A 27,480-nucleotide genomic window follows, 5' to 3' on the forward strand; every position below is an offset into this window, starting at 1 on the left:
TGTTAAATAATTAATTAATATATATTTACTTATACACATAACTTTCTCTTAATTTATTAAAATTAAATAAAATAAAATATAAATTTATACACATAACATTCACATAAACAACTCTATGCACAAAAACAAGAAGTAAAACTTGCGTATAATAGATTTTCCTAGTTCAACTAGTAAATAATTTAAGAATATATTATGTGTCTAAGTTGTGAATGATAAAGATAACCATATTTAAAAATTGGAATATAATGGATAATCAATATAATTTTCTTTTAAATATAAGGTAAAATGTTTTTTTACACGTTATATGCTTATGATCACAAAATTAAAAATATTTGATATATTTAATACAAGTTTAATTTAAAAACATAAAATTGAAAAGTTTTTTATTTTATAAAAATTTTGATACTGAGTTAGGTTAGATCATTCTTTTTAAAACGAATTAATATATTATGTCAAAAATGAAGTATCAAATTGTAAAAGAAAAAACAACAAAAACCTAAGCCGCCAAACCTGTAGCCACGTCCCTGCCGAGCTTCTCCTCTCTGAGCTGCTTTAAGAATTTGTGATTTAACGACCCTTTTCTCTTCCCCCAATTGGGTTTACGACACCATTAACACAATTTCAAGAAATAGTGTAAATTTCCCACGAAAGTTTGGTTTCAGACGGCAGTTTTGAACCTGAAAAATCTGTTTTTGAATCAGGTATGCGAAATGTTTTTTTTTTAAATTTTGTTTTTGATCATGAAATGAATGATATTTATCAGAAACGTTGCGTTTTTTAAAAATGTATTTCTGTTATTTTTTTATTTTTTTTGATTTTGCATGCTTATTTGTAGCTAGAATGGGATTGGGGGTTCTTTTTACAAGTCTTGTAAATGATTGTGAATTGAATTTGTATGAGCTTTTGGGATTCTTATATGTGTTATATTTAGCTAATGGTTCTTTCAATAATGTTACAGAACAATGTGATGAAGGTTTTATGGTCTTTTGGGAGCAATACTATTGATGTTGCTTTGGTTTTAGGAGAAATGTTTTATATAATGTTGGTTTCGAGATTCTTGTATTCGTTAAATTGTTGATCTTATGGTAAATTTGTAAACTTTGATGATACTACATTTCAGTATCACATAAAAATCTTACTTTTCTGTACTTATTACTAATGTATAGTGTGGATTTGTTATCAATACTATGTCAGAGTTTGCTGAAGGAAGATTTCCATATGAAAGGTGTATGTGAAAGCTCATCCAATGTATAAGTTAAATTAGCTTCTAATTTACGGTGTATTGTTAAATACGGTTGCTTAAAGTTAAGTGGGACGTTGGAGTATTGTTTCTATAAATGGGAGGTCTAGTGTATTGTTTTAGTATGTTTATGTTTGAAGTAGGCTCATTTTTTTTGCTGGAATTGTGCAGGATTGCTTGATTATTGGAGTATATTTTCAGCAGGGGGAGCTAATTAGCTAAGTTAATTGGCTCTCTCTGCTTTTTGCAAAACCCGAGTCACTTCATTCGTCGAAAGAACTTTATTGTCATTTATATCCTTTTTTGGAGGTTCCTTAGCTGATTTATTATGGCAACATTGTCACATTTTTCTGGGGTTAAAACTCCCTGCCCTTCTATATTCAAAAGAAGCGTGCACTTCCCACAACTTGATTTTGTGGCTACTGTCCCCTTTGTTTCTGCGCCAAGTAAATCTGTGAAGGTTTCTTGTTGTGAAAGAGTGCAGAGATTGGTATGTAAAGCACAAGCAACTGATGTTAATCGTAAAGAGACCAAGAATGAATCTTTTGGTGAGGCTCCTGATGAATTGACATGTGTTATGAAGTTTGGTGGTTCATCAGTAGCCTCAGCCGAAAGAATGAGAGAAGTAGCTGATCTTATTCTTAGCTTTCCAGAAGAGAGACCTGTTATTGTTCTCTCAGCAATGGGAAAGACAACAAACAACCTTTTGCTGGTACTGTTTCAAAACCATTTTAAAGGATCTTTGAACATTTACAATGCGTCTTATTTATATGCATACATGTATTTCAGGCTGGTGAAAAGGCTCAGAGTTGTGGTGTTTCCAATGTTTCTGATCTGCAAGAGTTGGCTTTTATAAAGGAGCTCCATCTTAGGTGAAGATGAGAACCTGAATGTCGTTTTGTTTTCCAAGATCACTGTTCATCTATTTGATCTATTCTAATTCCTCATTTTTATGACCCTCACACAGGACAATAGACGAACTTGGAGTAGAGAGTTCTACCATTTCAAGTGAGTAATTAGTTGGAACTCCAGTGTCATGTTTGTTTTGTTCCCTTTTGGAAAAAAAAGGGTGTTGGGTAACACTTGATTTTCCAAGGTTCTTGCATTTTGTTGCCCTTGTAAATGTTAGGAGTGACATGGACTGTGGGAATTCATATGCTTATCCTAACTTACTTGGGATTGAGCTGTAGTTGTTTGTAAATGTTAGAATGCTAAATTCTTCTGAACTTTCTTGGTTAAGCCTCCATTACCTCTGTTATCCAAAGAACTCTAAAATTACCCTCCTTAGTAAAAGTGTATCTAAATGTTGTTTCTTGTATCATAGAAATTGTTTAAGGCCTACATAGTGTTTCTAAACATTTACGGAATAAATTAAAATCCAACTGTTGTATGCCCCTCATTTCATAATTGTAATGATGTAACCTTTCTAGAGGAATAAGTACAACTACTATGGATGAAAAATGCTTTCAGCAACATATTTAATGGCCTTTTAATGTTATGCATGTACTTTATTGTCTGCATCCATGGGATCTTCTATCCTTTGCAGGTGTTATACCACATTATTCTCAGAAGTAATTTTCAAACATGTCTATTTGATTGCCATATCTTAATGGAAAATTTTGCAGAGCATCTACTCGAACTGGAACAACTTTTGAATGGAATTGCTTTGATGAAAGAGTTGACTCCACGAGCAAAGGACTACTTGGTGTCCTTTGGAGAGTGTATGTCCACGAGAATATTTTCCGCATATCTGAATAAACTTGGTGTCAAAGCCCGCCAAGTATGTATATTTTTCAATTATGCCATTTTCAGAGTTCCCAAACTTCTAATATGCAATAAACTGAGTATAACTATTTTCTTGGAGTTCATTAAAATATTGTGTTCTCGGGCTCTTGATATCCATGGATTATTTTGCCAAAGTTATTAATTTGAAAATGGAGCAAAGAAAGCTTAAAGTGGTTACTTGAAACATGAGAGAGCTGGAGAAATTCTCCAGGCAATTCCAGCCTTGTGTAGTAATTATTATTTTGCTCTCTTAATCTGGTAACTACGTACATTTAACTCCATGCATCTTATTTGGTCTTTTCAGAGCGTTGACCATTTATCACATGCACGTGCAACTGATAACTGGTCAAGGTTCTGAAAAAAGTATCATGCTGATCCTGCCTTTACAGGACTGCTAACTACGTTGTTCCTTGTTTTCTTGTTGGCATCTCTTGTATTAAAGTATTGATCATCTTCTTTTGGGTTTCCTCTGCAGTATGATGCATTTGAGATGGGTATTATAACTACTGATGATTTTACTAATGCGGATATATTGGAAGCAACTTATCCTGCTGTTGCAAAGAGATTAACTGGTGATTGGATGAGTAATCCTGCAATCCCTATTGTCACTGGGTTTCTTGGGAAGGTGCTGCTTTTTAAACTTCTTCATGCATTTTTTTTGGTTGTTTTGCCCTAGTGTTTGCAGTTCGTGAATGATAATGTTGTGTGTATCTGATTGAAGGGTTGGAGAACTTGTGCTGTGACTACACTAGGTAGGGGTGGTAGTGACTTGACTGCTACAACAATCGGTAAAGCATTGGGATTACGTGAAATTCAGGTTTACTACTTGGTCACTGAATCTTGAATACACTATTTTTATTAATTGACGTCAATGTGATTGAATAAGGGGAGCCTTGACATATTTGGTAAAGTTGTTGCCATGTGACCAAAAGGTCACAAGTTCGAGCTTTGGAAACAGCCTCTTGCAGAAATGCAAGGTAATGTTGCGTACAAAGACCCTTGCCGTCTGGCTCTTGCCCGAACCCCCTGCATAGTGGGAGCTGAGTTCACCGGGATGCTGTAAATGTGCTAGAATATGTCTTTAATTTGCACTCATCCTTGTATAAGCACAAGAGGTGCTATCAAGCAAGTGTGTTATTGTTGCCTAAAATCTGAATCTCTTTTTCATATTACTGACAGGTCTGGAAGGATGTTGACGGTGTTTTGACATGTGATCCCAACATATATCCACGTGCTGAGACTGTGCCATATCTAACTTTTGATGAGGCAGCTGAACTTGCATACTTTGGTGCACAGGTATTCTTAGCTGTTTCAGAAATTAGTTGATTCTGGATATGCCACTTGTAGCTTCTTTAGTTATTTAGTGTCCTAATTGCCTATACCAACATAATAGTGCTATTCAAACCTTCGGACGAGTTAGTCAAGAAGTTTTTCCGGAGATTCTCTTTTCTGGAGGTGAATTTATGGAAAGTGATCCATTTTGGACAACCTAAAATGGAGATCTGAAGACATGAAATTGGCAGTTTTAAGTGTGTATTTAGGATAGTTATGCTGCTACCCTTATACTTTTGGCTTCCGAAAATGTTTCTACAGGTCCTTCATCCACAGTCCATGAGGCCTGCTAGAGAGGGTGATATTCCTGTTAGGGTTAAAAACTCGTATAATCCTAAAGCTCCTGGTACTCTCATCGTTAAAACAAGAGATATGAGTAAGGTGAGAGCTTCTTCATTTTTCACCAAATCATTTATCAGCAGAAATGATGTAAAGCTAACTCGATTTTGTTTCCTCCATGCTTTGCAGGCGGTACTTACAAGTATTGTTCTTAAACGAAATGTAACCATGTTGGATATTGCGAGTACCCGTATGCTTGGTCAATTCGGCTTCCTTGCAAAGGTAGTAGTTGCCAAGTAACCTTTTACTCCCTTCGTTTCAATTTGTTTGTCTTACTTGCAATATGGTACATTGTACTGTCTACATATTTTTAGTTTACGATCATAAGATTCAAATGTTTTTTACTTTCTTAAACTCCGTGCCAAGTCAAAATCATCCTAACAAATTGAAATGGAGGGAGTAGTACTTTGCCCGGAAGTCAAGTTTCTTATGTTGTTCCTGTTCAGGTTTTCTCCATCTTTGAAGACTTAGGGATTTCTGTTGATGTCGTTGCGACAAGTGAAGTTAGTATTTCCTTAACATTGGACCCATCAAAACTTTGGAGCAGAGAACTAATTCAACAGGCAAGCGTATGATTATCTTCTTTATTTCTTCATGACTTGAATAAATTTCAACTTTCTCATTCAATCTATTTTTAAGCGCTCACTCACTACCAGTTTTTGAATCGGCTCAATTCTCATATATGCATATGTTCCATACCCCTAATTTCATTGGTTTCATTTTAAGGTGTCTTTCAGGGGTGTGTTGTAACATTTTTAATAGTTGAGTCGTGCAGGAGCTAGATAACGTTGTAGAAGAACTTGAGAAAATTGCAGTTGTGAAGCTACTTCAAAACAGATCAATCATCTCTCTTATTGGCAACGTCCAGAGGTCCTCGTTGATTTTGGAAAAGGTGCTTATTACTGACCTTTTATAACGGCTGTAGACATTCATTTAGTGACCAACAGAATTTCCATTTGTTTATTTCTCTATAACTTTAGCTCAATGTGCTACTGCATGACCTAATATGTTGTCTCAAGGCTCACTCGTCGTAGTCATACTGTAGCTCGTCCCAACTCTTGAGTTTTGTCTCTGTGATTTATTAACCGGAATTCCTAGCCACCTCACAGCCCACGTGCTCACTGTCTCATTCTATCAATTGTACATTCTTCTACTTGTTCAGTGTTTGAATACTGTTACATGACACACTAGCATGCAAGTTTCTTTTGTGTTTGACATATTATCATCTTCTAACTGTGTCCGCTTTACCTAATTTGTGCATTGAACTACAGGCTTTCCATGTTATGCGTACCAATGGTGTCAACGTTCAGATGATCTCTCAAGGTGCATCCAAGGTAATCTACCCTTTATTGCATTCACAGCTACTATACGTCAATCATGCCTACTGGAGAACGTTTGTTAGTGTTACAACATACAACACTCTTTAACGTTTGTGTCTGATGCACAGGTTAATATCTCGTTGATAGTAAATGATAGTGAAGCGGAACAATGTGTTAGGGCTCTCCACCATTCCTTCTTCGAGAGTGATCTTTCTGAACTAGTCTGGGAAAGTCAATCTGGAAATGGCTATGCTACTACTACTACTCCCTTGCCCACGTTGTCCAATTAATTTTCCTTCGTATGATTGTTCTTTCCAATAATATTTTCTAGGAAATGAATGAAATTTTGCTAGGTACTTTTTGGAGTGTGGGTGCAGTTTCGTCGTTGTAACATTTATCACTTGTAGCAAGAAGACACATTTTATGATCTATCTAAGTTAGGCTTTTTATTATATCTCTAGTGGAACAAATTTCCTTTACCAATGCCAGGGAACTTCTGCAGTTTGCTTATCCAACTTTAGTTATTATATTCTCAAAACATAACAGATGAATAAATTGAGTTGATACTCTTATAATGGTGAACTTGATCTATTATTTGTTACAATTCTTGGGTTTATCAAACTAATCGAACATATCCCGTATACTCTCACAAATGAGTATATGAAGGTAAGAGTAAAACAATGTACATGCTATCCTCATCAGACAAAGGATCTAATGGTAAAATTAAAATATGGGAAGATACACCAGCTGAACCAACAATATTATTATAAATAACAGAAGTTTGACAGAAACAAGAGTTTGAATTGAAGTAAAATCTCTCTCCAAACTAGAATGAACTCAACTAACGTAAATGAGGATTCCCAAGTTTTGCTGAGCAAAATGTAATGCTAAAGGAATACTACCTTTAAGATTCTCTGTCTCTCACATTTGGAGCCAAAATTAGAACCTTTAAGGGTGCTATATCGCAAATCTACAACAACATTTCTGCAATCTGGATAGCATTAAGGGCGGCTCCTTTGCGTATTTGATCACCACAAACAAAGATGTCCAGCCTATATAAAAAGAAGTCATTAGCTCTGGGGTCCTGGAAAGGAGGTAAAGCATTTAGAGATAACGTTTGCATATAAACCAAATTCTTACCCATAATCTCCATCTTGAGAAACATCACGACGTACTCTCCCAACTGCAACATCGTCTTTATTGGAAACTTCAAGTGGGGTTGGGAATCTATTACTTGCACGGTCATCGACTACAACTATACCTGGTGCATTTTTAAGAATATCCCTTGCAGTATTCTGCACAGTTAGAAAAAAAGCTTAAAGCAATTTATATTGGAGGTTAGGGGAAAGTAAGAGAATAGCATCTCTTAGTATTTGATTTTTTTTTGAAAAGCCACAAAGAACATATTTGATTGAATCCATATGAAGCTTTTGCTAGAAGCTAAATGGGTTAAATGGATCGTGGAACTTTTCAATGTCGGAGCTAAAGTTTCATTCATTTTACACATTCCAGAACAAAATAAACACAAGTTCAATGTCTTTAAAAAAACTGAAGTTAGAAAGGAATCACTTTGTATGAAAAAACAAAGGAATCATTTGTCAGGACAGAAAGATAAATAACAAAGGGGATTTGCTGTAAGTTAAGCAAAGAGTACCTCATCGAGGGGATTCTCAAATTGAAGATTCACGCTTTCAGCATGTGCACGCATAACAGGAACACGTATACATGTTGCAGTAACCTTGACATCCTTGTCACTCTGATAGCAAGCAGAATGGGTGGGTTAGTAGTTATTACAATAGCTGTCCAATTATTTTATTGCTGTCTCTAGGATCAGGCATGAGCATTGAGTACCAAGGTTTTAACAAGTTTACTTACCCATATTTTTCTTGTTTCTTTGACCAGCTTCATTTCCTCTTCATTATATCCATTGGGTTGAACAGGTGCATTATGTGAGAAAAGATTAAAAGCATACTGCATAATTTTGTAAAAAAAACAATCAGATGACACTGCAATCTGCATTCATTTGTTATCAAAGAAACAAAGTGAGCATTGAGGAGGTAAATCACAAGATGGGACCTGCTGGTTAAAGATATTGCAGGTTGGTTCTTTTCCCTCCAGGACCTAAAAGGCAACATACAAAAGTCAATTCATTGAGAGTAATAATTAGAAAACCTAATATCACTAGATATATTAAACCATGGAAAATAGAGGAAGCACAGTAAAGACCTCACGAGTCTGCTGCACTAGCTCTTCCATTGCAGCAGCACCAGCACCACTAGCTGCCTGATATGTACTAACAACCATGCGTTTGACCTGGAAATGTGCATATCTACACAGGATGAGTAAAAGTGAACTGACTTGGTTCTTAAGCTACTAATGGTTGATCAAAACTTCTGAAGGTCTTCACAACTACCATGGAGACGGATGTGTACGTGAAATAAATACATGTCAATGAAAATGGAAAAAATTTCAATGTTGAATGCTTATACACTTGCCAAAAGATTTTCACTCAAGTTTCATGTTATAGCAGAAAGAACAAAAAGAGTAGTGAAGTATTGTGTGGTAATGTAAATATTCTCATCCATTCCTATAATCCTATCTAACAATGCCATCTTAGTTATTTTGAAAACTAACACCAGATAGATGGAAGAAATCATCAAGTGTTTTCCTTTTTCACCTCCGCTAGGATTTGAACCTAATACATTAGAATTCTCTTCCCACTTTATCGACCACTCACATTGCATGTTCTATCATACTCCAAAGGGCATGAAAAATCTAATCCTCAAATTACCCTAAAGATCCTTATATTATCTGCTGGCATACAAATCTCTAAGCAAACCAAAAGGGTATCAAAGATCTTATTCTCCAATCGTACTCCAAATAGACATTCTCCACGCCACTACGACCAAACAAATCTCTAAACAAACTAAACGCACACAAATGATCTAATTCTCAAATTAAGTGTTCTTTATACCAAAAAATCTCCAAATTTTATCATAAAAAACAAATCTTAAAACACACAGATGCTATATACAGTAACATTTTAGACCACAAGCTCATTGTTATTCAAACTACAACAGCAACAATCCTAGTATGATCTCAATTCCAATAGACCCTCAGCTCAAAGGAAAAACAGGTCAACACAGTTCGGGAAAAAAGACTCATTGTTAATCAAACTACGTCACATAAATTGTATCATATAGATAACTTCTAATAACTTATATGTACTAGGAATCACGAAAAATTCGAACTCTCTAATATCTTATATGTACTAGGAATAACACGAAAAATTCGAACTCTCACTTTAGCACGACGATGGAGAGGAGTAACAGCCATCAAGCAAATAATAGTAGAGCAATTCGGATTCGCAATAAGAGCTCCCTTTCCAGAACCAAGCTTGACATGTGCCATAGCTTCAGGATTCACTTCTGGAATCACAAGAGGCACATTCTCATCCATCCGAAAAGCGGAGCTATTATCCACTACAATTGTTCCCTTTTGAGCAGCCAAGGGTCCAAATTTCTTACTAATTGAACCACCAGCACTAAACAATGCAATATCTATACCATCAAAACTATCCTCAGTGAGCTCTTCAACAGTATAATCTCGTTCCTCAAACTTCATCGATTTTCCAGCTGATCTTTTGCTAGCAAGGAGTTTAAGAGAACGGTACGGGAAGTTACGGTCAGATAGAACGGATAGAAACTCTTGACCGACGGCGCCAGTAACACCGACGACGGCGACGGATGGACCGTTTTCCTGGAGAGACATACGGACACGGAAAGGGGAAGAGGAGGAGCGTGGTAGACGAATGCCGGATACCAGAGCGGAGCTGCCATTGAGGAAATGGTTGTGACGGAGAGAAAGTGCCGGAGTGTTCATTTTCCCGGTGAGGAGCAGCGGTAAAATGGCGGCGGAAAATGATTGAAGAAATGTCAGTTGAAAAAGAAGCAAAATGTAATTAGTTAGGTAGGGTTTTATTAAAAGATTAATAAAAAATACTTTAAAATTGGCTTAATTACGTAAGCAAAGGGCATTTGCACTTTTGTTCATATTTTAATGGAGCTTCTTTCGAAAATAGTCTTTTTCTCAAAGGATTAATGATAAAGATTGTCGATACAAGGCTTGAATCAATAATAGTTTTAATTTATTTTTTAATATCATATTATCGATTGTTAATAATTTGAAGAAATTTATTTTCCTACTTTAATTTTTGATGGTCTCAAACTCTCCCTTATCCCACAAAATATCAATATTTGTTTTTAAGCAAGATACAATCTTTCATTTTATGGATATGGTTGATTTAGTTAATCATTTTGTTTCTAAGTAATTATGGTGCGCGAAATCTCAACAATTATATCAATAGTTAAATTAATAAAATAATATCAATAACTGATAAATCGATAAACCGTAATCTTGATGGTTCTATAACACTATAGAATATGTACAAATTAATTAGTAACAAGTCAAGATAATAAATTTTAAATCGAACTAAATCAAACCTAAATAGATGGTCTCTTAAAACAGGTAATTAACTGTTTTGATGGTTTAAGTTTATCAAAGGTCAACATTTTTACTATTCCCCTTTGGTCAACTCCTTCATCATCAGCTTTTGTACCCTTTTGTCATCTCCTCCTCAAAATAACCATTCTTTTTGAATTGGCAAAGAAAAAGAAAAAGCAGACAACTAAGAATGGATACAAATCAGGAAATTGCATTGACACAAATGAGAAAATCTGTTGAAAAGCTTGGATCTTCTACTGAAGTAATAAAAAATTGACCCCCTTTTCCCTTTTTAGTGTAAAGTTCAAATCTTTGTACTGATAATCAATTCTTTTTTAAAAAAAATTGATCCCCTTTTCCCATTTTAGTGTAAAGTTTAAATCTTTGTATTGATAATCAATTCTTTTTTAAAAAAAAATTGACCCCCTTTTCCCATTTTAGTGAAAAGTTCAAATCTTTGTACTAATAATCAATTCTTTTTTTAAAAAAAAATTGTCCCCTTTTCCCATTTTAGTGTAAAGTTCAAATCTTTGTGCTGATAATCAGTTTTTGTGTTGTTTCAGAGTTATGGAGAGAAGACATTGATGAGGTTCTTGATTGCAAGATCAATGAACCCAGAGAAAGCTGCTAAGATGTTTTGTCAGTGGAAAAAATGGAGGGCTGAAATGGTCCCACTTGGGTACATTACTGATTCTGAAGTTGCAGATGAATTAGCTGCTGAAAAAATTTATTTGCAGGGATTATCCAAGAATGGCCACCCTGTTGTGATGGTTAAAAGTAACAAACATTTTCCTTCCAAGGATCAAGTTCAATTCAAGAGTAAATTTCTTTTCCCTTTTAGAGTAAAAGTTCTTTTTTTAATCACTACATTGCATTTTTTGTTCTTGTGTCTTGGTTAGTCTTGTTTGTGTTTTATTGATAAACAATATTCTGGTTGGTTGCCTCAATGATGCCTTATTTTGAGTAGCTAGCTATAAAACACTATAGATTGTTGGTTTTTTTTGGTGCTTTAACAAAGTTCTTTCTGTTTCTGTAGTCGAATGATTAATGTGTTGTGATAGAATTTATTTATGAATGGCCATACATACAGCTAGCGTGACGATTTGATAGGAAAAACAGAAAGACGTAGAAAATATACAATAACGCAAAGTTGGTAAATGATATTCTGAGATTCGATATCATAAGTTGCAGTCTGTTAAATGATTCATTTCATGGTATCTTTTTCTTTCATATGCACCCTTATCTCTGCTAATGTAGATGGATTCTTTTTGTGGTGACTGGTAAGGGCATTTCTTGAACGAATCCTTCTCAATTCTTACTTCGCCTTTCTGTAGGATGCTAATGATTACTCTTAACGATAAAGTTAGTATTGACACATTCATCTCTTATATGCAGAATTTGTGGTTCATCTACTAGACAAAACAATTGCAAGGTACAATTTTTCAGTCAACATGTTGCTCTTTCACCAATTGGAAAATTATTCGGTGTTATTTTCCTACTATTCTCATTTCTCAAAACTAGATAAACCTCTCAGGAGATAGTGTCTGCGCGCTTATTTGGGATTGTAGATCCTTTTACATGTTACTTTTACATTTTGTTGTTTGGTCACTCTGATATCTGTCTTACTCAATGAGGAACCAAGTAATGATAGAAACTTTCTTCTCTTACTTGTCCAAGAAATGATAAACTGCTTATGATATACTGATATCTAAACAAGAGGGTTGGAAGGATGAACAGTACATAGAAGAGAGTAGACACTAGTTACGTCGTAATATTATAGGCACTATTGAACTTGAGCAATTCTCCATAAGGGTTGAGTTAGGCCTAAGGGTCATATCCTCATCGGAGAAGAATTTCATTTGGTTAAGAACATTAAATTATCACCTTGGATCTAAATGTAGGAAATTTAGCCTGTAGGCTTCATCTGGGAAATCATAGAGGCCTCATATGTGCGTGGTTGGTCACCGGTTTCTTATTTTCCCTCTCCAAATATGTTTTTTTGTGCTGAGAATCGTGGTTTAGTTTCTAACTTGACTTCTTTGTGCTTGTTTCAGTTCGTTCAATGGTAGAGAAACAGGAAATGAGAAACTTATTGGAGTTGTTGATCTCCAACATATTACCTATAACAATGCTGATCTTCGTGGACTGATCACTGGTTTTCAGTTTTTACAGGTAACTCCTTTGCCTTTCCATAGTATGCGAACCATAAGTATAGAGACACATAACCAGAGTTATGAGAAGATACGTGATTCTTGTACCACGGACAATGTTATACGTCTCTTGTCATCTATAAGACAGTTCAAAGAGTTGAGATTAACGGCTTAGTAGAAGATGTCACTAGACTATGTATAATGTATGTAGCTGCAGCTGGTATTGAACTCTCACATCTAAGCTATAGTTAAGGCTTGATTTGCTTGAACTATGACACACATCTCTCAGACTCTTGAAACATATTGTCGGGTATGTGTCTGATCCTCCTAGAGCTATGCTCTTTTGGAGGATCCGACATAGTTGTGGCAGCATTTTTGGAGGGTCTAAGCAACATAGCTATGAGATGATGTAACGAATAGTTTGGATATTTTGGTCAGTAGTGTTGCTCCATTTAAGCTCTTGAATCTTGATTTAGACAAATTAGGAGCAATTTGTGTTGCTCGGACTTCCAAAAAATGATGTGGCACATGTGGCAAACCCTCCAAAAATGTTTTGTTTTTGAAGGATTTAACCCTGACATGCTCCCGGTTACCTATTTTAAGAGTCCGGGCTACATAGGGAAGTAATATATAACATGAACAAATTATCGAAGTCCTCATTGGAATGCTGATATAATATTCAGTTTCTTTCTATAGGCGTACTACCCTGAGCGCTTAGCTGCTTGTTACCTTTTACACATGCCACAATTCTTTGTCACCGTATGGAAATTTGTTTGTCGCTTCCTTGATAAAGCTACTCAGGAGAAGGTACGTCACTGTGCATAATAGCCCATCAGATCATGTTACGCTTAACAAAAATGCACGTGTAGATGTATAGTCTTCGTTTCTAATATCAAAATCACTACACAGGTTAGGATTGTTACAAGTGAAGAACAAATGCAAGAGTTCATCAGAGAGGTTGGCGAAGACGTCTTACCAGAGGAGTATGGAGGGCGCGCTAAACTTGTACTTCTGCAGAATGTTACTGTGAACTACTAACACAAAGTAGAAGAACAAAAAAAATGTGAAATAAGATGAAAACGAATACCTTCTTAGACATACTAATTACTCATAACACATAAAATATCACTCACGTTTGAGCTCAGCTGGCAAGTAAGCACTCCTACTTTGAGAGACATTTCAACTTGGTCTCAATTGGCAACTAAACACTCCAACTTGTCCCCACTGTCTCATGGACACCCTACCTTGACGTGACATAAATTTTGGAAGTGTTTTAGATATTCATTTTGTAAGTTGAAGCATTCTTACATTGCACTTCAGTTGAAATCAATTTCGAATGTCTGTTTATGTATTATGCATACTATTTATGTTATTAAAAATAATTACATCTTTTTAACTTATAGTCATAAAAAAATCCAAATATATTTCTGTGATATTCAACTAACCATACTTCAACCTGACTCTTTCCAAATGATTGGCTGAATTTACAATAAGGTATTCTATGAGTTTTTTTTTAGTCCTATAAGACATTTTTATTCCAGCAGAAAATATAGAGAAATATTCAATGTAGGACTTTTTTAGGTTAGCAGAATAAAAGTAGCTGATAATCTTTTAAAACTATATGTTTGTAAATAAACATTACATGTTTAAATAGTAGCTTTGGAATTTGGTTACTTAAAAAAAAGAGAATTTTAACAAAGGTCACATATCATATCTATATATTTTTTAATTTGGTCCCTCTTCCCTAGGTGCCACTAATGTCTTCATCATAAATTTAGCTCTAAAATACTAGAAAAATAAGTTTAATATTATAATGTAATGCAATTTAATAATTCATTTTATCATGTTTGACTGAATTGTTTTAGAACAACATTTATATTGCTTTATCCTATAGTGAAAAACTCATTTTTGCCTTTTAAATTTACTTCATTATTATTTGTTTGTTTGGCAGTAATGAACTTAAAAGGTCAACTATGATTTAAGTGTGATTAGTAAGTTTTAGTGGCAACATTCGTCGCTACAAATGCGCCACTAAAACAACATAACATTTATTTATATGTACTTGAGATACATTCGAATCTCACTTGTTGAGTATCTGGTAGTAAATATTTTCTTCAATATATAGTAGTTAACTTTTCATTAGTTATAAAATACGTAGTAAATTGAAACTATTGTAAATCTAATTATATAATTTTACCAAAATTAAATATATTGGGCCCGTGCGCTGTAGGCCATAGCCCATCTAGTATATGACTTAAAAGGTTAAATAAGTAAAACTTTTAGTAACATAAATAGTAAGTCTATGAAGCTATTCTTTTTCATCTTGTTTCACATTTATAGATTCCTCTACTTTGTGTTAGTAGTTGACAGCAACATCCTGCATAAGTACAAGTTTAGCGCGCCCTCCATACTCCTCCGGTAAGACGTCTTCACCGACCTCTCGAATGAACTCTTCCTTTTCTTCTTCACTCGTGACAATCCTCATCTGTGTAGTATTTGATATTAGAAACAGTTGGAAGTTGATAGACTGGAAGACTATTTGTTTAAATCGTGCATTTTGTAATCGCTAGATGGAATATTATGCACACAGGCGTACCTTATCTCGAGTTGCCTTTTCAAGGAAGCGACAAACAAATCGCCATATGGTGACAAAGAATTGTGGCATGTGTAAAAGGTAACAAGTCGCTAAGCGCTCAGGGTAGTATGCCTGTAGAAAGAAATGAATGAGATGAAGCTAGCAGCATTAGTATAAAGAACATATCAACATTTATGTGCAGCCTTCAACAATTTGTTCAGTATATTGCTTACTCTTCAAAATGTCATCGGGTGCGCATCAGATACTCCAAAACTAGTGCATTTTTTTTGAAGAGTCCGAGCAACATCGTCTCATAGTGCAAGCAAACTAAACCCTTAACTATAGCTCAAATGTGAGAGTTCAATACTAGCTACATACAGAGTTTAGTGAGTTGTTCTACTAAGCTGTTAGACTAAGCTCACAAGAGACGTATAACGTTGTCCATGGTACAAGAATCATGTATCTTTTCACAACATTGTTTATGTGTGTCTCAGTACTAACGGTTTGCATACTATAGAAAGGCAAAGGGGTTACCTGTAAAAACTGAAAACCCGTGATCAATCCACGAGTATCCACATTGCTATAGGTAATATTCTTGAGATCAAGAATTCCAATAAGTTTCTCATTTCCTATTTCCCTACCTTTGAATGAACTGAAACAATCACAAAGAGGTCTAAGTTAGAAATAGAACCATGATTTTCGGTAGAAAAACATATTCCAAGAGAGGAATAGCTGCTGAACCCTCGAGTCAAAGTTACAAAACCTCCCAAATATAAAATTTCCAGGTTACATAATACAACAATGTCAAATCTATTGCATCAAATATTAATGATAGAAATATCAGCATAAACCCCTCTCATTTCCTCTTTCTATCAATCGCTTGCTCAAAACAGACACTTTGATTCACGTAAAGCAAAGTAAATGTTCCAAATAGTCAAAGAACAACGTGGTTGGATGAAAATGATACCTTGCAATGGTTTTGTCTAGTAGATGAATGACAAATTCTGCATAAGAAGTGAATGTGTCAATACTAACTTTATCATTAAGAGCAATCAGAAGGAAGAATTGAAAAGGATTTATTCAAGAAATCCTCTTACCAGTCACCACAAAAAAAATCATTTATATTACCAGAGTAGCTAGGGTGCATGTGAGAGAACGAGATATGGTAAATGAATCATTTACCAGATTGCAACTTGATAAACACTTTAGATCGTTGCTGTTTGTCCCTTTAAATGCATTGGCCAATGTTCCATAATAATAATAAAAAAGAATGTCCCGGAATTTATGAGTTCCGCATATCCCTTTTTTACTTTTATTTCACCAAGTAGGAAGTTCACCTAGAGTATGGTTAGCCTACAACCCATTATTTGACTCATGACCCGTGTATTAATTTGACGCGCATTAATCTACTCAAGTTTGACCCATTCCGTCCATTTGCCACCTCTTCTTGCAGATATCAACTATTATGGATCAGTTTTGTTTTATTTTAAACATTACAGCTGGTTAGATATTAGTTAGCAGTGTGTATCCCCACAGCTTCTCCACACAAAGCAACTTATAATTAAATAAACATAATCAATCACCATTACACATGGTATCCCTTTCAATAATATATTATTGGCCACAAGGATTAGTGATTTTTAAGTGCTTGAAAGAAAACTATTTTCCTGCTGGAGATTCCCTTTGGGAGTTATCAGATATCAAGGTTAGAGATAGTGTCCACTGGCCACTTTTCGATCATATCTTTGAAAACTAACTATTCATGGAGTTGCAAATTTCACGGTAACTCCATGAAAGTAGCTATTTATAACAAAATCCATGTATCAAGTGATCGGCTGATCGCCCAACGACAAGAAGTCAAGTCCAAGAAAGAAACAACTAACTACAATATTGTTTAAATAAAGAACCTGTTGTACAATGGCCCATTAGCAGGATAATAAAAGATAAAAAGGCATCATTGAGGCAACCAACCAGAATATTTCTTATCAGAAAAACACAAACAAGATAAACAGCCATGGACTAACCAAGAAAATCATAATGCAATCTATGAGTATAAGCCTATTTGGCCAACTTCTAAAATAACTTATTCTGGAAAGTGTCTTTTTCAAAGATGTTTATAGATTATGCTACTTCGCAAAAACACTTATTTTCTCTAAGAAACTTGGCCAAACATCAACACTTCTAACCTCTCAAAAGTCAGCAGGATATAAAAACATAAAATAAACTTTACTCAAAGGTAAAAGAAGTTACTCTTGAATTGAACTTGATCTTTGGAAGGAAAATGCTTGTTAACTTTGACTATCATAATAGGGTGTCCACTCTTGGACAATCCCTGCAAATAAAGTTTTTCAGCTGCTAATTCATCTGCAACTTCAGAATCAGAGATGTAACCAAGTGGAACCATCTCAGCCCTCCATTTTTTCCACTGACAAAACATCTTTGCAGCTTTCTCTGGGTCCATTGATCTTGCAATCAAGAACCTCATTAATGTCTTCTCTCCATAACTCTACAACAACAACAAAAAACTCATTTTCAGTACAAAGATTTGAACTTTACACTAACATAGGAAAAGGGGGTCATTTTTTTTCAAAACAAGAACTATCAATACAAAGATTTTAACTTTATACTAAAAGAGGAAAAGGGGTCAACTTTCCCCCCCCCCCCCCACAAAAAAAGAGCAATCACTTCAATGATTTGAACTTTACACTAAAAAGGGAAAAGGGGTTCATTGTAAAAGAACTGATTATCAGTACAAAGATTTGAACTTTACACTAAAAGAGGCAAAAGGGGGTCATTTTTTTCTTACATCAGTGGAAGATCCAAGCTTTTCAACTGATTTCCTCATTTGGGTCAATGCAATTTCTTGATTTCTGTCCATTTTTCAGGTTTTCTTCCCAACTTAAAAAGAATGGTTTTTGTGGAATGAGAAGAAAAATTTCAGACTGATTTTTTTCTCTATAAAGTATAAAGTTCAATGTTTGGGGAAGAAAGACACAAATAGAAAAAGTTAGAAAACTCAAAAGATTGTGTCAAATCAAAGAAGTAGAAATTAATGGCTAAAACATGAGGGAGAAGACCAATGAAGTAATGGAGTAGAAGAGAAGAAGTGGTGAGGCTATAACAGTTGGATTTGTTTGTTAATGAATTTTCCTTTACTATTTTTTTTTAATATTATTGTTATTATTAAACTTATTTTATTTAGTAGATGATTTTGTGACATTAAACTAAATATAGATGTAAAATAATTCACTATGTTATTAACTAGACAAGATAACAAATATATGAAATAATCAACAGATACATGATTTCATATACATAAAGTATATATTATATACATATATACTAGAATCAACAGATGCATGAGCTTACATACATTTTATATATAATATGTATAACTCAAAATTCTTAGATACATCATTAGCACAACTTAGATACATAGTAGATACACCACAGAGCAAACCAAATGACAAATACATAAACCAAATTATGTTTATGTGAGTTAGTAAAATTAACTATTTTAATCTTTTTTGAATAACCATTTTTTTGTAGGGCTTAAATTTCATTTAACTAAAGAAAAACATAGGAGGGTGAAGGAGGAGAGACGGTTGTCAAAAAATATAATACATAAATTTGCCCTTTAACTTGACTTCGAATTATATTTATGCCCTTCAATTTTAGATGTGCACAAGTAGACACTTAAACTTGTATAAAGTTGAACAAATAGACACACATGTCCTACATATCATTCTACATGTCATTTTTTGTCCTACGTGGTGTCCTAGTCATGTAGGACTCATGTGTTTATTTATTTAATGTTGAATAGTTAAAGTCTCTGTTTGTTCATTATGAAAATTGGAAGTCATAGTTAAAATTTGAAACCAAGTTTAAAATCCAATATATGTATTACGCCTTGTCAAAATATGTATTTGATTAGGTGCACTTAAAAGATTTCAGATGATGTTAACATTGATTTTTTTTATCATTCCTTTTTAAAGCAGTAATATAGTTAAAATTTGAAACGAAATTTAGAATCAATATATGTATTATGCCTTGTCAAAATATGTATTTGATTAGGTGCACTCGAAAGATTTCAAATGATGTTAACATTGATTTTTTTTATCATTCCTTTTTAAATCAGTAATATAATAGACATCTACGTTTACTACTAAATTGATGCATTTCAATTACCATTTATATTTAGATACACATAATTAAATATATCTCTTTAACATATATACGAGATACGTATATCAAGACACGATAAATATATAACTCAGTACCAAAAATATGACTTAAATTGTAATATCAAAAACTCATGAAAAGACAAGTAATTAACCCTAAACTAGTAGACCTGTGTTATTATGTTTATATAATTAAGTAGTTCCCCTATGTTGAGCCCGTATGGGCCACAGACCAAATGACCCATTTGGTATTAGTAACATAAATAGTAGTATGTCTATATAGCTCTTCTTTTACATTTTATTTCACATTTCTATTATTCCTCTACTTTGTGTTAGTAGTTCACAACAACATCCTGCAAAAGTACAAGTTCAGCACGCCCTCCATACTCCGTCGGTACGACATCTTCGCCGACCTCACGGATGAACTCTTGCTTCTGTTCTTCACTCATGATAATCCTCATCTGTGTAGTGATTTGATATTAGAAACAAAGACTATACACTTAAACATGCATTTTTGTTAAACGTGTTACATCATCGGATGGAAAATTATACAACGCGGACGTACCTTCTGTTGAGTTGCTTTATCAATGAAGTGACATATAAATCGCCATACGGTGACAAAGAATTGTGGCATGTGTAAAATGTAACAAGTAGCTAAGCGCTCAGGGTAGTATGCCTGTACAAAGAAATTGTGTGAAATGTAGCTTAGCAGCATCAAAATAATTTATAGAGAAATGAACATTAATCTTTCAAATGTAGTGCATTTTTGGAGGGTCTGTCACGAGTGCCACATCAGTTTTAGAAAGTCCGAGCAACAGAGATTGGTCCTAATTTGTCTAAATCAAGATTCAAGAGCTTAAGAGGAGAAACAATTTTGACCAAAATTTTCAGAGATTAGTTAGTAGAGCATATCCAAACTATTACGTTACAACTATGTTGTTCAGAACCTCTAAAAATGTTCCTACAACCATGTCGGATCCTTCAAAAAAAGCGTCACTTTTGGAGATCAGACACATACATGACAGTAAGTTTGAAGAGTCTGAGCAACATTGTCTCATAGTGCAAGCAAACCAAAGCTTGTCTAGTGAGTTATTCTACTAAGCTGCTAATCTCGACTCTTTGAACTATCTTATAGTGTTTCTTTTCACAACACTGGTAATGTCTCTCTATAGTAATGGTTTGCGCACTTTTGAAAGGGAAAGGACTACGTGTGAAAACTGGTTTTCTGAAAGGCAAGGAGATTACCTGTAAAAACTGAAAACCAGTGATCAATCCACGAGTATCAACATTGCTATAGGTAATATTCTGGAGATCAAGAATTGCAATAAGTTTCTCATTTCCTATTTCACTACCATTGAATGAACTGAAACAAGCAGAAAAGAGGTCCAAGTTATACACAAAACCATGATTCTCAGTACATAAAACATAATTTCGAGAGAGGAATAGATAAGGAACTGCTAGTCGATGTCACAAAACCTCTGAAACATAAATTTTCCAGGTTACATTATAATATAGTATTAAATCTATTGCGTCAGATAAATTGTACCTTGCAATTGTTTTGTCTAGTGCATGAACCACAAATTCTGCATAAGAGGCAAATGTGTCAATACTAACTTAACCGTTAAGAGTAATCATTAGCATCCTACATAAAGAAGAAGAATTGAGAAGGATTTATTCAAGAAATCCCCTTACTAGTCAATGTCTCTCTACTTTTTCTTTTTTTCTTTTTGCAACTTTTTAGTTTCAGCTTTTCAACATCTTTAAAAATCACTAGATTTAGAAAAACATTTTGATATATTGACCACCAAACTTCTTTACTATCTTTTAACTCCCTATCAAATCAAAACCAAATTAACAAATTGAAACGGAGGGACTACAAGATTATCTAAATTAACAACTTGTCCACAATAAAAGATAAAAAACCATCATTGAGAGAACCAACCAGATGAACAATCATGGACTATTCAAAAACATGATAATGCAATATAGCCAATAATTAAAAAGAAGAAGAAGAAGCTTTTACTCATAAGAGAAAAGAATTTACTCTTGAATTGAACTTGATCCTTGGAAGCAAAATGCTTGTTAAGTTTGATTATAGCAACAGGATATCCATTCTTGGACAATCCTTGTAAATATACTTTTTCAGCTGCTGATTCATCTGCAACTTCAGAATCAGGTATGTACCCAAGTGGTACCATTTCAGCCCTCCATTTTTTCCACTGACAAAACATCTTAGCAGCTTTCTCTGGGTTCATTGATCTTGCAATCAAGAACCTCATCAATGTCTTCTCTCCATAACTCTACAACAACAGCAACAAAAACTGATTATCAGTACAGAGATTTAAACTTTACACTAGAAGAGGAAAAGGGTGTCATTTTATCACTACAAAGATTTGAACTTTACACTACAAGAGGAAAAGGGTGTCATTTTATCACTACAAAGATTTGAACTTTACACTACAAGAGGACAAAGGGGATCATTTGTTTTTTGAAAAAGAACTGATTATCATTACAAAGATTTGAACTTTACACTAAAAGAGAAAAAAAGTGTCTTTTATTACTACAAAGATTTGAACTTTATACTAAAAGAGGAAAAGGGGATCATTTGTTTGAACTTTACTCTAAAAGGGGAAAATGGGGGTCTTTTTTTCTTACTTCAGTGGAAGATCCAAGCTTTTCAACTGATTTCCTCATTTTAGCCAATGCAATTTCTTGATTTCTGTCCATTTTCAGTTTTCTTCTCCCCACTCCCAAACTTCAAAAGAATGGTTTTTGCTGTGAAGTTGAAAGTTTTTGGGAAAGAAATACACAAAGAAAAACGTTGGTAGAAATTGAGGTCTCATAAATGACAATGAATGGCCAAACTGTTTGGCCAAAACATGTAGAAAGGGACCAAGCTTTTATGGAATACAAGAGAAGAAGTGTGGTGTATGTGGATATGACATGAATTTCCTTTATTATTTCTTTAATGTTATTTCACTTTTATTTATTTTGTTTAGAATTATTCCGTCAACAATAACATGCTCACTAATAACATACTCACTGAAATCTTACAAATGAGATCTCCAAAGGTTAAAATATATGCAGACGTTACTATTGCTTCATGAAAGTAGAAAAACGGTTTCTGAAAAACTGTCATCTCAAGTGCAACAATTTTGATATTTTGGAGATGAAGACAATGAAGAGAGATTGAAAAATGAAACAATGTAAAAATAGCTAGAACAACAATAAAATTACGTGACAATCGAAATGATCACACATTCATCTCAATATCCGCAACATGCATTAATTTCTAGAGATAAAATTTCTTGATATGGTCAACACTCAAACACGCAATAAAGTTGATCTAACTATTACTTTTCATTGACTAATATGAAAATAATCTTATTTATTTCATATTAAGATCGTTCTTATTATTATTGTAGTATGAATTTTCGTTTGGCTAATGAAAATATGAAAAGACTCCTTTAATATGTAGCAAAGACATTATCGAATATTATGTCTAATGACATAACGAGATTCTACATGAGATGAACTTCATCCAATTAAAGTGTCTAAATAAATATTATGCTAATTTTAAGGGGCTACTAGTGAGTTATTATTAATATTAGATATTTGCACATGTCATGATTTTAAACTGATTCTTGGTATATGATTTGAAATTGTTATTTCAAATTTCAAATTATCTAGAAACTGTAAATTGAAATTTCAAATTATGATTATGATATAGGCATAGATAAGTCAAACCTCATTAATCACTTACCTAAAAAGCCAGTTTATTTATTTAAAATATTAATGACCAACTTAAAAGAAGTTTTAACACTCAAAATCTTTATTTATTTTACGTCTTTATGTCTATCGCTGGTGCTATTATTAGGAGTTTGAATGGATTAATCTAATTTTTTCTTACTCAGTGGTTTGATATATGAAATGAGATGCATAATAATATTTCTAAGGTACCTTTTATGTAAGATGAATTCTACCAACACAAGATTACATAATACTTTAAATAAGATATTTCATAAAATTAATTTCAAAATTATTATAATTATTATACCACGCACCAAATGACCCATCAAATTTATCAATTGAATACATTTCCAAGTACAAATTATTTAAAACATTTATATTTTCTTTTACCTACCAGTAAATCTGTGATACTTTTTCCGTATCCACTTAATTATCTCTCTAATTTACTCTTTCACTCAAAATCAACCCACTCTCTATTGTGCCTAATAATTACTCTCCCACATTTTTATTACCAAAACTACTTTCTGATCAGTTTAGCTTTTCGTCGATGATACTTACTGAAAATGATATATCATTAGAGTTTCAGTTACATTTCATATTTAGATATACATAATTAGAAATCCAAGCACGAGAAGATTAATAATTAATTAACTTCTAAACTAGTAAAATTTATGTTATTAAGTTTATGTAATTAAGTAAATTTTTTTTTATTTCTAAATATGAATTAAACATGTTGAGCCCATGCTCAGTATGGGCCACACCCCATCTTGTAAAAGTAGTATTTTTATGAAGCTATTCTTTTTCATCTTATTTCACATTTCTATTATTTCTCTACTTTGTGTTTGTGTTAGAAGTTCACAACAACATCCTGCAAAAGTACAAGTTTAGCACGCCCTCCATACTCCTCCGGTAAGACGTCTTCACCGACCTCTCGGATGAACTCTTCCTTCTGTTCTTCACTCATGACAATCCTCATCTGTGTAGTAATTTGATATTAGAAACGAAGACTATACACGTGCATTGTGTTAAACATAACATCACTCTATGCACACTGACGTACCTTCTGTTGAGTTGCTTTGTCAAGGAAGCGACAACAAATCGCCATATGGTGACGAAGAATTGTGGCATGTGTAAAAGGTAACAAGTCGCTAAGCGCTCAGGGTAGTATGCCTGTAGAAAGAAATTGTGAAATGTAGCTGGCAGAATCAATATAACACATGGAATATAAAGAACTAAACTATATGTATTAGCATTCCAATGTCATTGGGTGTGCACCAGCGTCAAATCATTCAAACGGAGTGCATTTGTGGAGGGTTTTCCACGGGTGCCACATCATTTTTAGAAAGTTCGAGCAACATAGATTGCTCCTTATTTATCTAAACCAAGATTCAAGAACTTAAGAAGAGCAACAATCTAGACCAAAATTTAAGTTAGTGGAGCATATCGAAACTATATGTTACATCAATGGCACCTCATAGCTATGTTGCTCAGACCTCCAAAAATGTTGCAGCAACCATGTCGGATCCTCCAAAAAAAACATAGCTCTAGCAGGATCAGACACACACCTAACAATACGTTTGAAGATTTCGAGCAATATTGTGGTCATAGTGCAAGCAAACCTAAGCCTGAACTATAGTTCAGATGTGAGAGTTCAATACCAGCTGCAGCTACATACATAGTATAGTGAGTTCTTCTACTAAGCTGTTAATCTCGACTCTCTAAACTTTCTTATAGCTGATAAGAGAGTCCATGGTACAAGAATTATGTATCTTTACATAACACTGGTTATCTGCGTCTCTATACTTCTAATGGTTTGCGCACTATAGAAAGACAAGGGGATTACCTGTAAAAACTGAAAACCAGTGATCATTCCACGAACATCAACATTGCTATAGGTAATATTCTGGAGATCAAGAATTCCAATAAGTTTCTCATCCCCTATTTCTCTACCATTGAACGAACTGAAACGAGCACAGAGGAGGTCCAAGTTAGAAACAGAACCATGATTGTCAGTACAAAAGATATATCACGATAGACAAAGAACCCACGAGTTGGTAAGTACATAAACATAGTTGAATAAAAATGATACCTTGCAATTGTCTTGTCTAGTAGATGAACCACATATTCTGCATAAGAGGTGAATGTGTCAATACTAGCACTATAGTTGAGAGTTATCATTTTCATCCTATAGAAACGGAGAGACGACAACATCAACATACCTACTGAAATCCAACAAAGTGGAGTCTAGAGAGGTTAGAGTGTACGCAGACCTTACCACACAAGATTGTCTAATTAAACTTGACCAATGGCCCATTAGCAAGACAATAAAAGATAAAACCCATCATTGAGAGAACCAACCAGCATATATCTCATAAAAAAAACACAAACAAGATGAACAATCATGGACTATTCAAAAACATCAGAATGCAATATAGTGAATAAACAAACAAAAACAAAAAAGAATCTTAGATTTGCTCTAAAAGGGAAAAAAAAATTTACTCTTGAGTTGAACTTGATACTTGGAAGGAAAATGTTTGCTAAGTTTGATTATTGAAACAGGATATCCATTCTTGGACAATCCTTGTAAATAAACTTTTTCAGCTACTGCTTCATCTGCAACTTCAGAATCAGTGATGTAACCAAGTGGAACCATCTCAGCCCTCCATTTTTTCCACTGACAAAACATCTTAGCAGCTTTCTCTGGGTTCATTGATCTTGCAATCAAGAACCTCATCAATGTCTTATCTCCGTAACTCTACAACAACAAAAAATGGAGCATTTTCTTTAGACATAATACATAAATATGCTCTTTTTAAGTTGATTTCAAATTAGCATTTATATCCTCAAACTTTTACTAAACAGTTAAATTTATATGACGTGACATAATACGCGTAGAAAGCTACAAAGGACAAAAAATTATCCAGCAGGACATCACATAAAATAAATTTATCTATTTGTTTAATTCTATATCGTATCTAGATAGCAAATCAGAGTTAAAGCACATAGATATCAGTTGAGGTTGACTTAAACAAGAAGTTCTTGTATTATGCATTTTCTTTTCTAAAGAAGAACTGATTATTAGTACAAAGATTTGAACTTTACACTATTAGAAGAAAAGGGATATTTTTATTTTTATTTTTGAAAAAAATGATTATAAAGATTTAAACTTTACACTAAAAAGGGAAAATGGGGGTCTTTTTTTCTTACTTCAATTGAAGATCCCAGCTTTTCAATTGATTTCCTCATTTGTATCAATGCAATTTCTTGATTTGTGTCCATTTTTAGTTTTCTTTTTTTTTCCTCCAAAATTCAAAGAATGATTTTTGTGCAAAGAGAAGACAAATAAAGACATAAAATAAAAGTAGGGAACTTAAAAAAGTGTCAATCAAATCAAATAAATGGCAATCAATAGCCGAACTATGTAGCGATGGACCAAGTTGTAGAATAGAAGGGAAGAGAACTAATATTAGTGAATATTTTGTCTATAAGAATGAACAATATTATTTCAATATTCTAAAAGAATAATTGATTGCTATTATTATTGACTAACTAATATCATTAGTAATTTTTAAAATTGAACAAAATATATTAGTAGTAGCTTTTAGGCTTTATATATTTAAATAAATCAAACCTACAAAGTCAATTTATTGATCTAAAATATTAATGACCAACTTCCAGAAGTTATTACACTTAATTTTTTATTTATTCTTTAGTCACTAGCTTCTGGTCCTCCTTATAAGTGTGAATTTAGATTACTTTTAGCGGCAATAAATAATTATATTAATGAAGAGCGTGGAAGTTTTTATCTACATTTGTTAAGTGTGAGAAAAAATGGTGCATTTTAAAGTTTAAACGAGCTCCAAAGCAGGTAAAAGGAAATTTTACTGATTTTCGTGGGCTACAACCCATTTATTTTTTTAATCCAGAAATCTCGAAACAAAATGACCAAAAATTTTGATGGACGTTTGTTAAGATATTAGAAATGGAACTAGTTCATCCTGTGGGAAAAAATGATGCATTTTCAAGTTCAAACGAGCCCCAAAGCAGGCAAACACAGATTTTACCGATTTTCGTGTGACATAGTCCATGTATTTTTTTATTCGAAATATGACCAAATTTTTTTGGGACATCCATTAAGACCTTAGAAATGGAATCAATTCATCTCGCGAGGAAAAATGGTGCATTTTCAAGTTTAAACAAGCCAAAAGTAGGTAAAGACATATTTTACGGATTTTCATGTGTTGTAAAACACGAAAATCGTCAAAATCTTCTTTTACCTGCTTTGAGACTGGTGTGACCTTGAAAA

General features: G+C 33.7%; 6 protein-coding genes across 9 annotated transcripts; 2 read left to right on the forward strand and 4 right to left on the reverse strand.

The window, feature by feature from the left end:
- Positions 1-465: 465 nt before the first annotated feature.
- LOC101258399 (aspartokinase 2, chloroplastic) lies at positions 466-6,467 on the forward strand. Of its 2 annotated transcripts, none has more exons than XM_010318157.4 (14): positions 466-701; positions 1,412-1,952; positions 2,030-2,112; positions 2,208-2,248; positions 2,866-3,020; positions 3,501-3,650; positions 3,747-3,842; positions 4,205-4,321; positions 4,619-4,738; positions 4,826-4,918; positions 5,143-5,265; positions 5,472-5,588; positions 5,968-6,030; positions 6,144-6,467. In XM_010318157.4, exons 2-14 carry the CDS (start codon positions 1,569-1,571, stop codon positions 6,303-6,305), a joined length of 1,704 nt encoding a protein of 567 aa, XP_010316459.1. In that variant the 5' UTR covers positions 466-701; positions 1,412-1,568; the 3' UTR covers positions 6,306-6,467. The 2 variants fall into 2 exon arrangements, with proteins under 2 accessions (XP_010316459.1, XP_004228743.1); XM_004228695.5 differs by having other exon boundaries at positions 5,143-5,259.
- A 296-nt stretch (positions 6,468-6,763) lies between these two features.
- On the reverse strand, positions 6,764-10,689 carry LOC101258686 (uncharacterized). Its single transcript, XM_004228696.5, has 7 exons — positions 9,319-10,689; positions 8,242-8,328; positions 8,092-8,136; positions 7,891-7,986; positions 7,670-7,771; positions 7,156-7,310; positions 6,764-7,067 (listed from the first exon to the last, which is right to left on the reverse strand). The coding sequence occupies exons 1-7, from the start codon at positions 9,895-9,897 to the stop codon at positions 6,986-6,988; spliced, it is 1,146 nt and encodes a 381-aa protein (XP_004228744.1). The 5' UTR covers positions 9,898-10,689; the 3' UTR covers positions 6,764-6,985.
- Positions 10,642-13,946, forward strand: LOC101258093 (SEC14 cytosolic factor). 2 transcript variants are annotated; one of them, XM_004228694.5, is made up of 6 exons: positions 10,642-10,780; positions 11,082-11,337; positions 11,914-11,950; positions 12,573-12,690; positions 13,365-13,475; positions 13,578-13,946. In XM_004228694.5, exons 1-6 carry the CDS (start codon positions 10,709-10,711, stop codon positions 13,704-13,706), a joined length of 723 nt encoding a protein of 240 aa, XP_004228742.1. In that variant the 5' UTR covers positions 10,642-10,708; the 3' UTR covers positions 13,707-13,946. The 2 variants fall into 2 exon arrangements, with proteins under 2 accessions (XP_004228742.1, XP_010316452.1); XM_010318150.3 differs by lacking the exon at positions 13,365-13,475.
- Positions 13,947-14,764: 818 nt separating this feature from the next.
- Positions 14,765-18,541, reverse strand: LOC101257498 (SEC14 cytosolic factor). Of its 2 annotated transcripts, none has more exons than XR_011220216.1 (6): positions 18,050-18,462; positions 17,494-17,749; positions 16,211-16,247; positions 15,477-15,895; positions 15,265-15,375; positions 14,765-15,153 (listed from the first exon to the last, which is right to left on the reverse strand). XR_011220216.1 is itself a non-coding variant. In XM_004228693.5 (6 exons), the coding sequence occupies exons 1-6, from the start codon at positions 18,119-18,121 to the stop codon at positions 15,025-15,027; spliced, it is 723 nt and encodes a 240-aa protein (XP_004228741.1). In that variant the 5' UTR covers positions 18,122-18,541; the 3' UTR covers positions 14,765-15,024. The 2 variants fall into 2 exon arrangements, 1 of the variants encoding a protein (XP_004228741.1); XM_004228693.5 differs by having other exon boundaries at positions 15,778-15,895; positions 18,050-18,541.
- A 975-nt stretch (positions 18,542-19,516) lies between these two features.
- LOC101257203 (SEC14 cytosolic factor-like) lies at positions 19,517-22,463 on the reverse strand. The gene is made up of 6 exons (XM_004228692.5): positions 22,080-22,463; positions 21,469-21,724; positions 20,971-21,007; positions 20,670-20,787; positions 19,990-20,100; positions 19,517-19,885 (listed from the first exon to the last, which is right to left on the reverse strand). Exons 1-6 carry the CDS (start codon positions 22,149-22,151, stop codon positions 19,757-19,759), a joined length of 723 nt encoding a protein of 240 aa, XP_004228740.1. The 5' UTR covers positions 22,152-22,463; the 3' UTR covers positions 19,517-19,756.
- Positions 22,464-23,865: 1,402 nt separating this feature from the next.
- LOC101257795 (SEC14 cytosolic factor-like) lies at positions 23,866-26,511 on the reverse strand. The gene is given in 6 exon segments (NM_001368731.1): positions 23,866-24,150; positions 24,235-24,344; positions 25,018-25,135; positions 25,264-25,300; positions 25,674-25,929; positions 26,382-26,511. Coding segments are annotated over 6 exon segments (597 nt in total). The 5' UTR covers positions 26,454-26,511; the 3' UTR covers positions 23,866-24,146.
- Between the last annotated feature and the right edge of the window lie 969 nt (positions 26,512-27,480).

This window comes from Solanum lycopersicum, chromosome 1 (assembly GCF_036512215.1).
Source record: "Solanum lycopersicum chromosome 1, SLM_r2.1".
In the NCBI taxonomy this organism is placed as follows: Eukaryota; Viridiplantae; Streptophyta; class Magnoliopsida; order Solanales; family Solanaceae; genus Solanum; species Solanum lycopersicum.

Coding starts and splice junctions, on each gene's coding strand:
- LOC101257203 (XM_004228692.5), bottom strand. CDS start 22,151: ATGGACAGAAATCAAGAAATTGCATTGGCTAAAATGAGGAAATCAGTT. Junction 21,008..21,468: donor GGATCAAGTTCAATTCAAGA/GTAAATTCTTTT, acceptor CCTCTTATGCAG/AATTTGTGGTTCATGCACTA. Junction 20,788..20,970: donor CTAGACAAAACAATTGCAAG/GTACAATTTATC, acceptor TGCTTGTTTCAG/TTCATTCAATGGTAGTGAAA.
- LOC101258093 (XM_004228694.5), top strand. CDS start 10,709: ATGGATACAAATCAGGAAATTGCATTGACACAAATGAGAAAATCTGTT. Junction 10,781..11,081: donor AGCTTGGATCTTCTACTGAA/GTAATAAAAAAT, acceptor GTGTTGTTTCAG/AGTTATGGAGAGAAGACATT. Junction 12,691..13,364: donor CTGGTTTTCAGTTTTTACAG/GTAACTCCTTTG, acceptor TTCTTTCTATAG/GCGTACTACCCTGAGCGCTT.
- LOC101258399 (XM_010318157.4), top strand. CDS start 1,569: ATGGCAACATTGTCACATTTTTCTGGGGTTAAAACTCCCTGCCCTTCT. Junction 2,249..2,865: donor AGAGAGTTCTACCATTTCAA/GTGAGTAATTAG, acceptor AAAATTTTGCAG/AGCATCTACTCGAACTGGAA. Junction 3,651..3,746: donor TCACTGGGTTTCTTGGGAAG/GTGCTGCTTTTT, acceptor ATCTGATTGAAG/GGTTGGAGAACTTGTGCTGT.
- LOC101257498 (XM_004228693.5), bottom strand. CDS start 18,121: ATGGACAGAAATCAAGAAATTGCATTGACCCAAATGAGGAAATCAGTT. Junction 17,750..18,049: donor AGCTTGGATCTTCCACTGAT/GTAAGAAAAAAA, acceptor TTGTTGTTGTAG/AGTTATGGAGAGAAGACATT. Junction 15,154..15,264: donor AAAAGGCAACTCGAGATAAG/GTACGCCTGTGT, acceptor AATACTACACAG/ATGAGGATTGTCACGAGTGA.
- LOC101258686 (XM_004228696.5), bottom strand. CDS start 9,897: ATGAACACTCCGGCACTTTCTCTCCGTCACAACCATTTCCTCAATGGC. Junction 8,329..9,318: donor CTCTCCATCGTCGTGCTAAA/GTGAGAGTTCGA, acceptor GCACATTTCCAG/GTCAAACGCATGGTTGTTAG. Junction 7,068..7,155: donor TCTCAAGATGGAGATTATGG/GTAAGAATTTGG, acceptor CTTTTTATATAG/GCTGGACATCTTTGTTTGTG.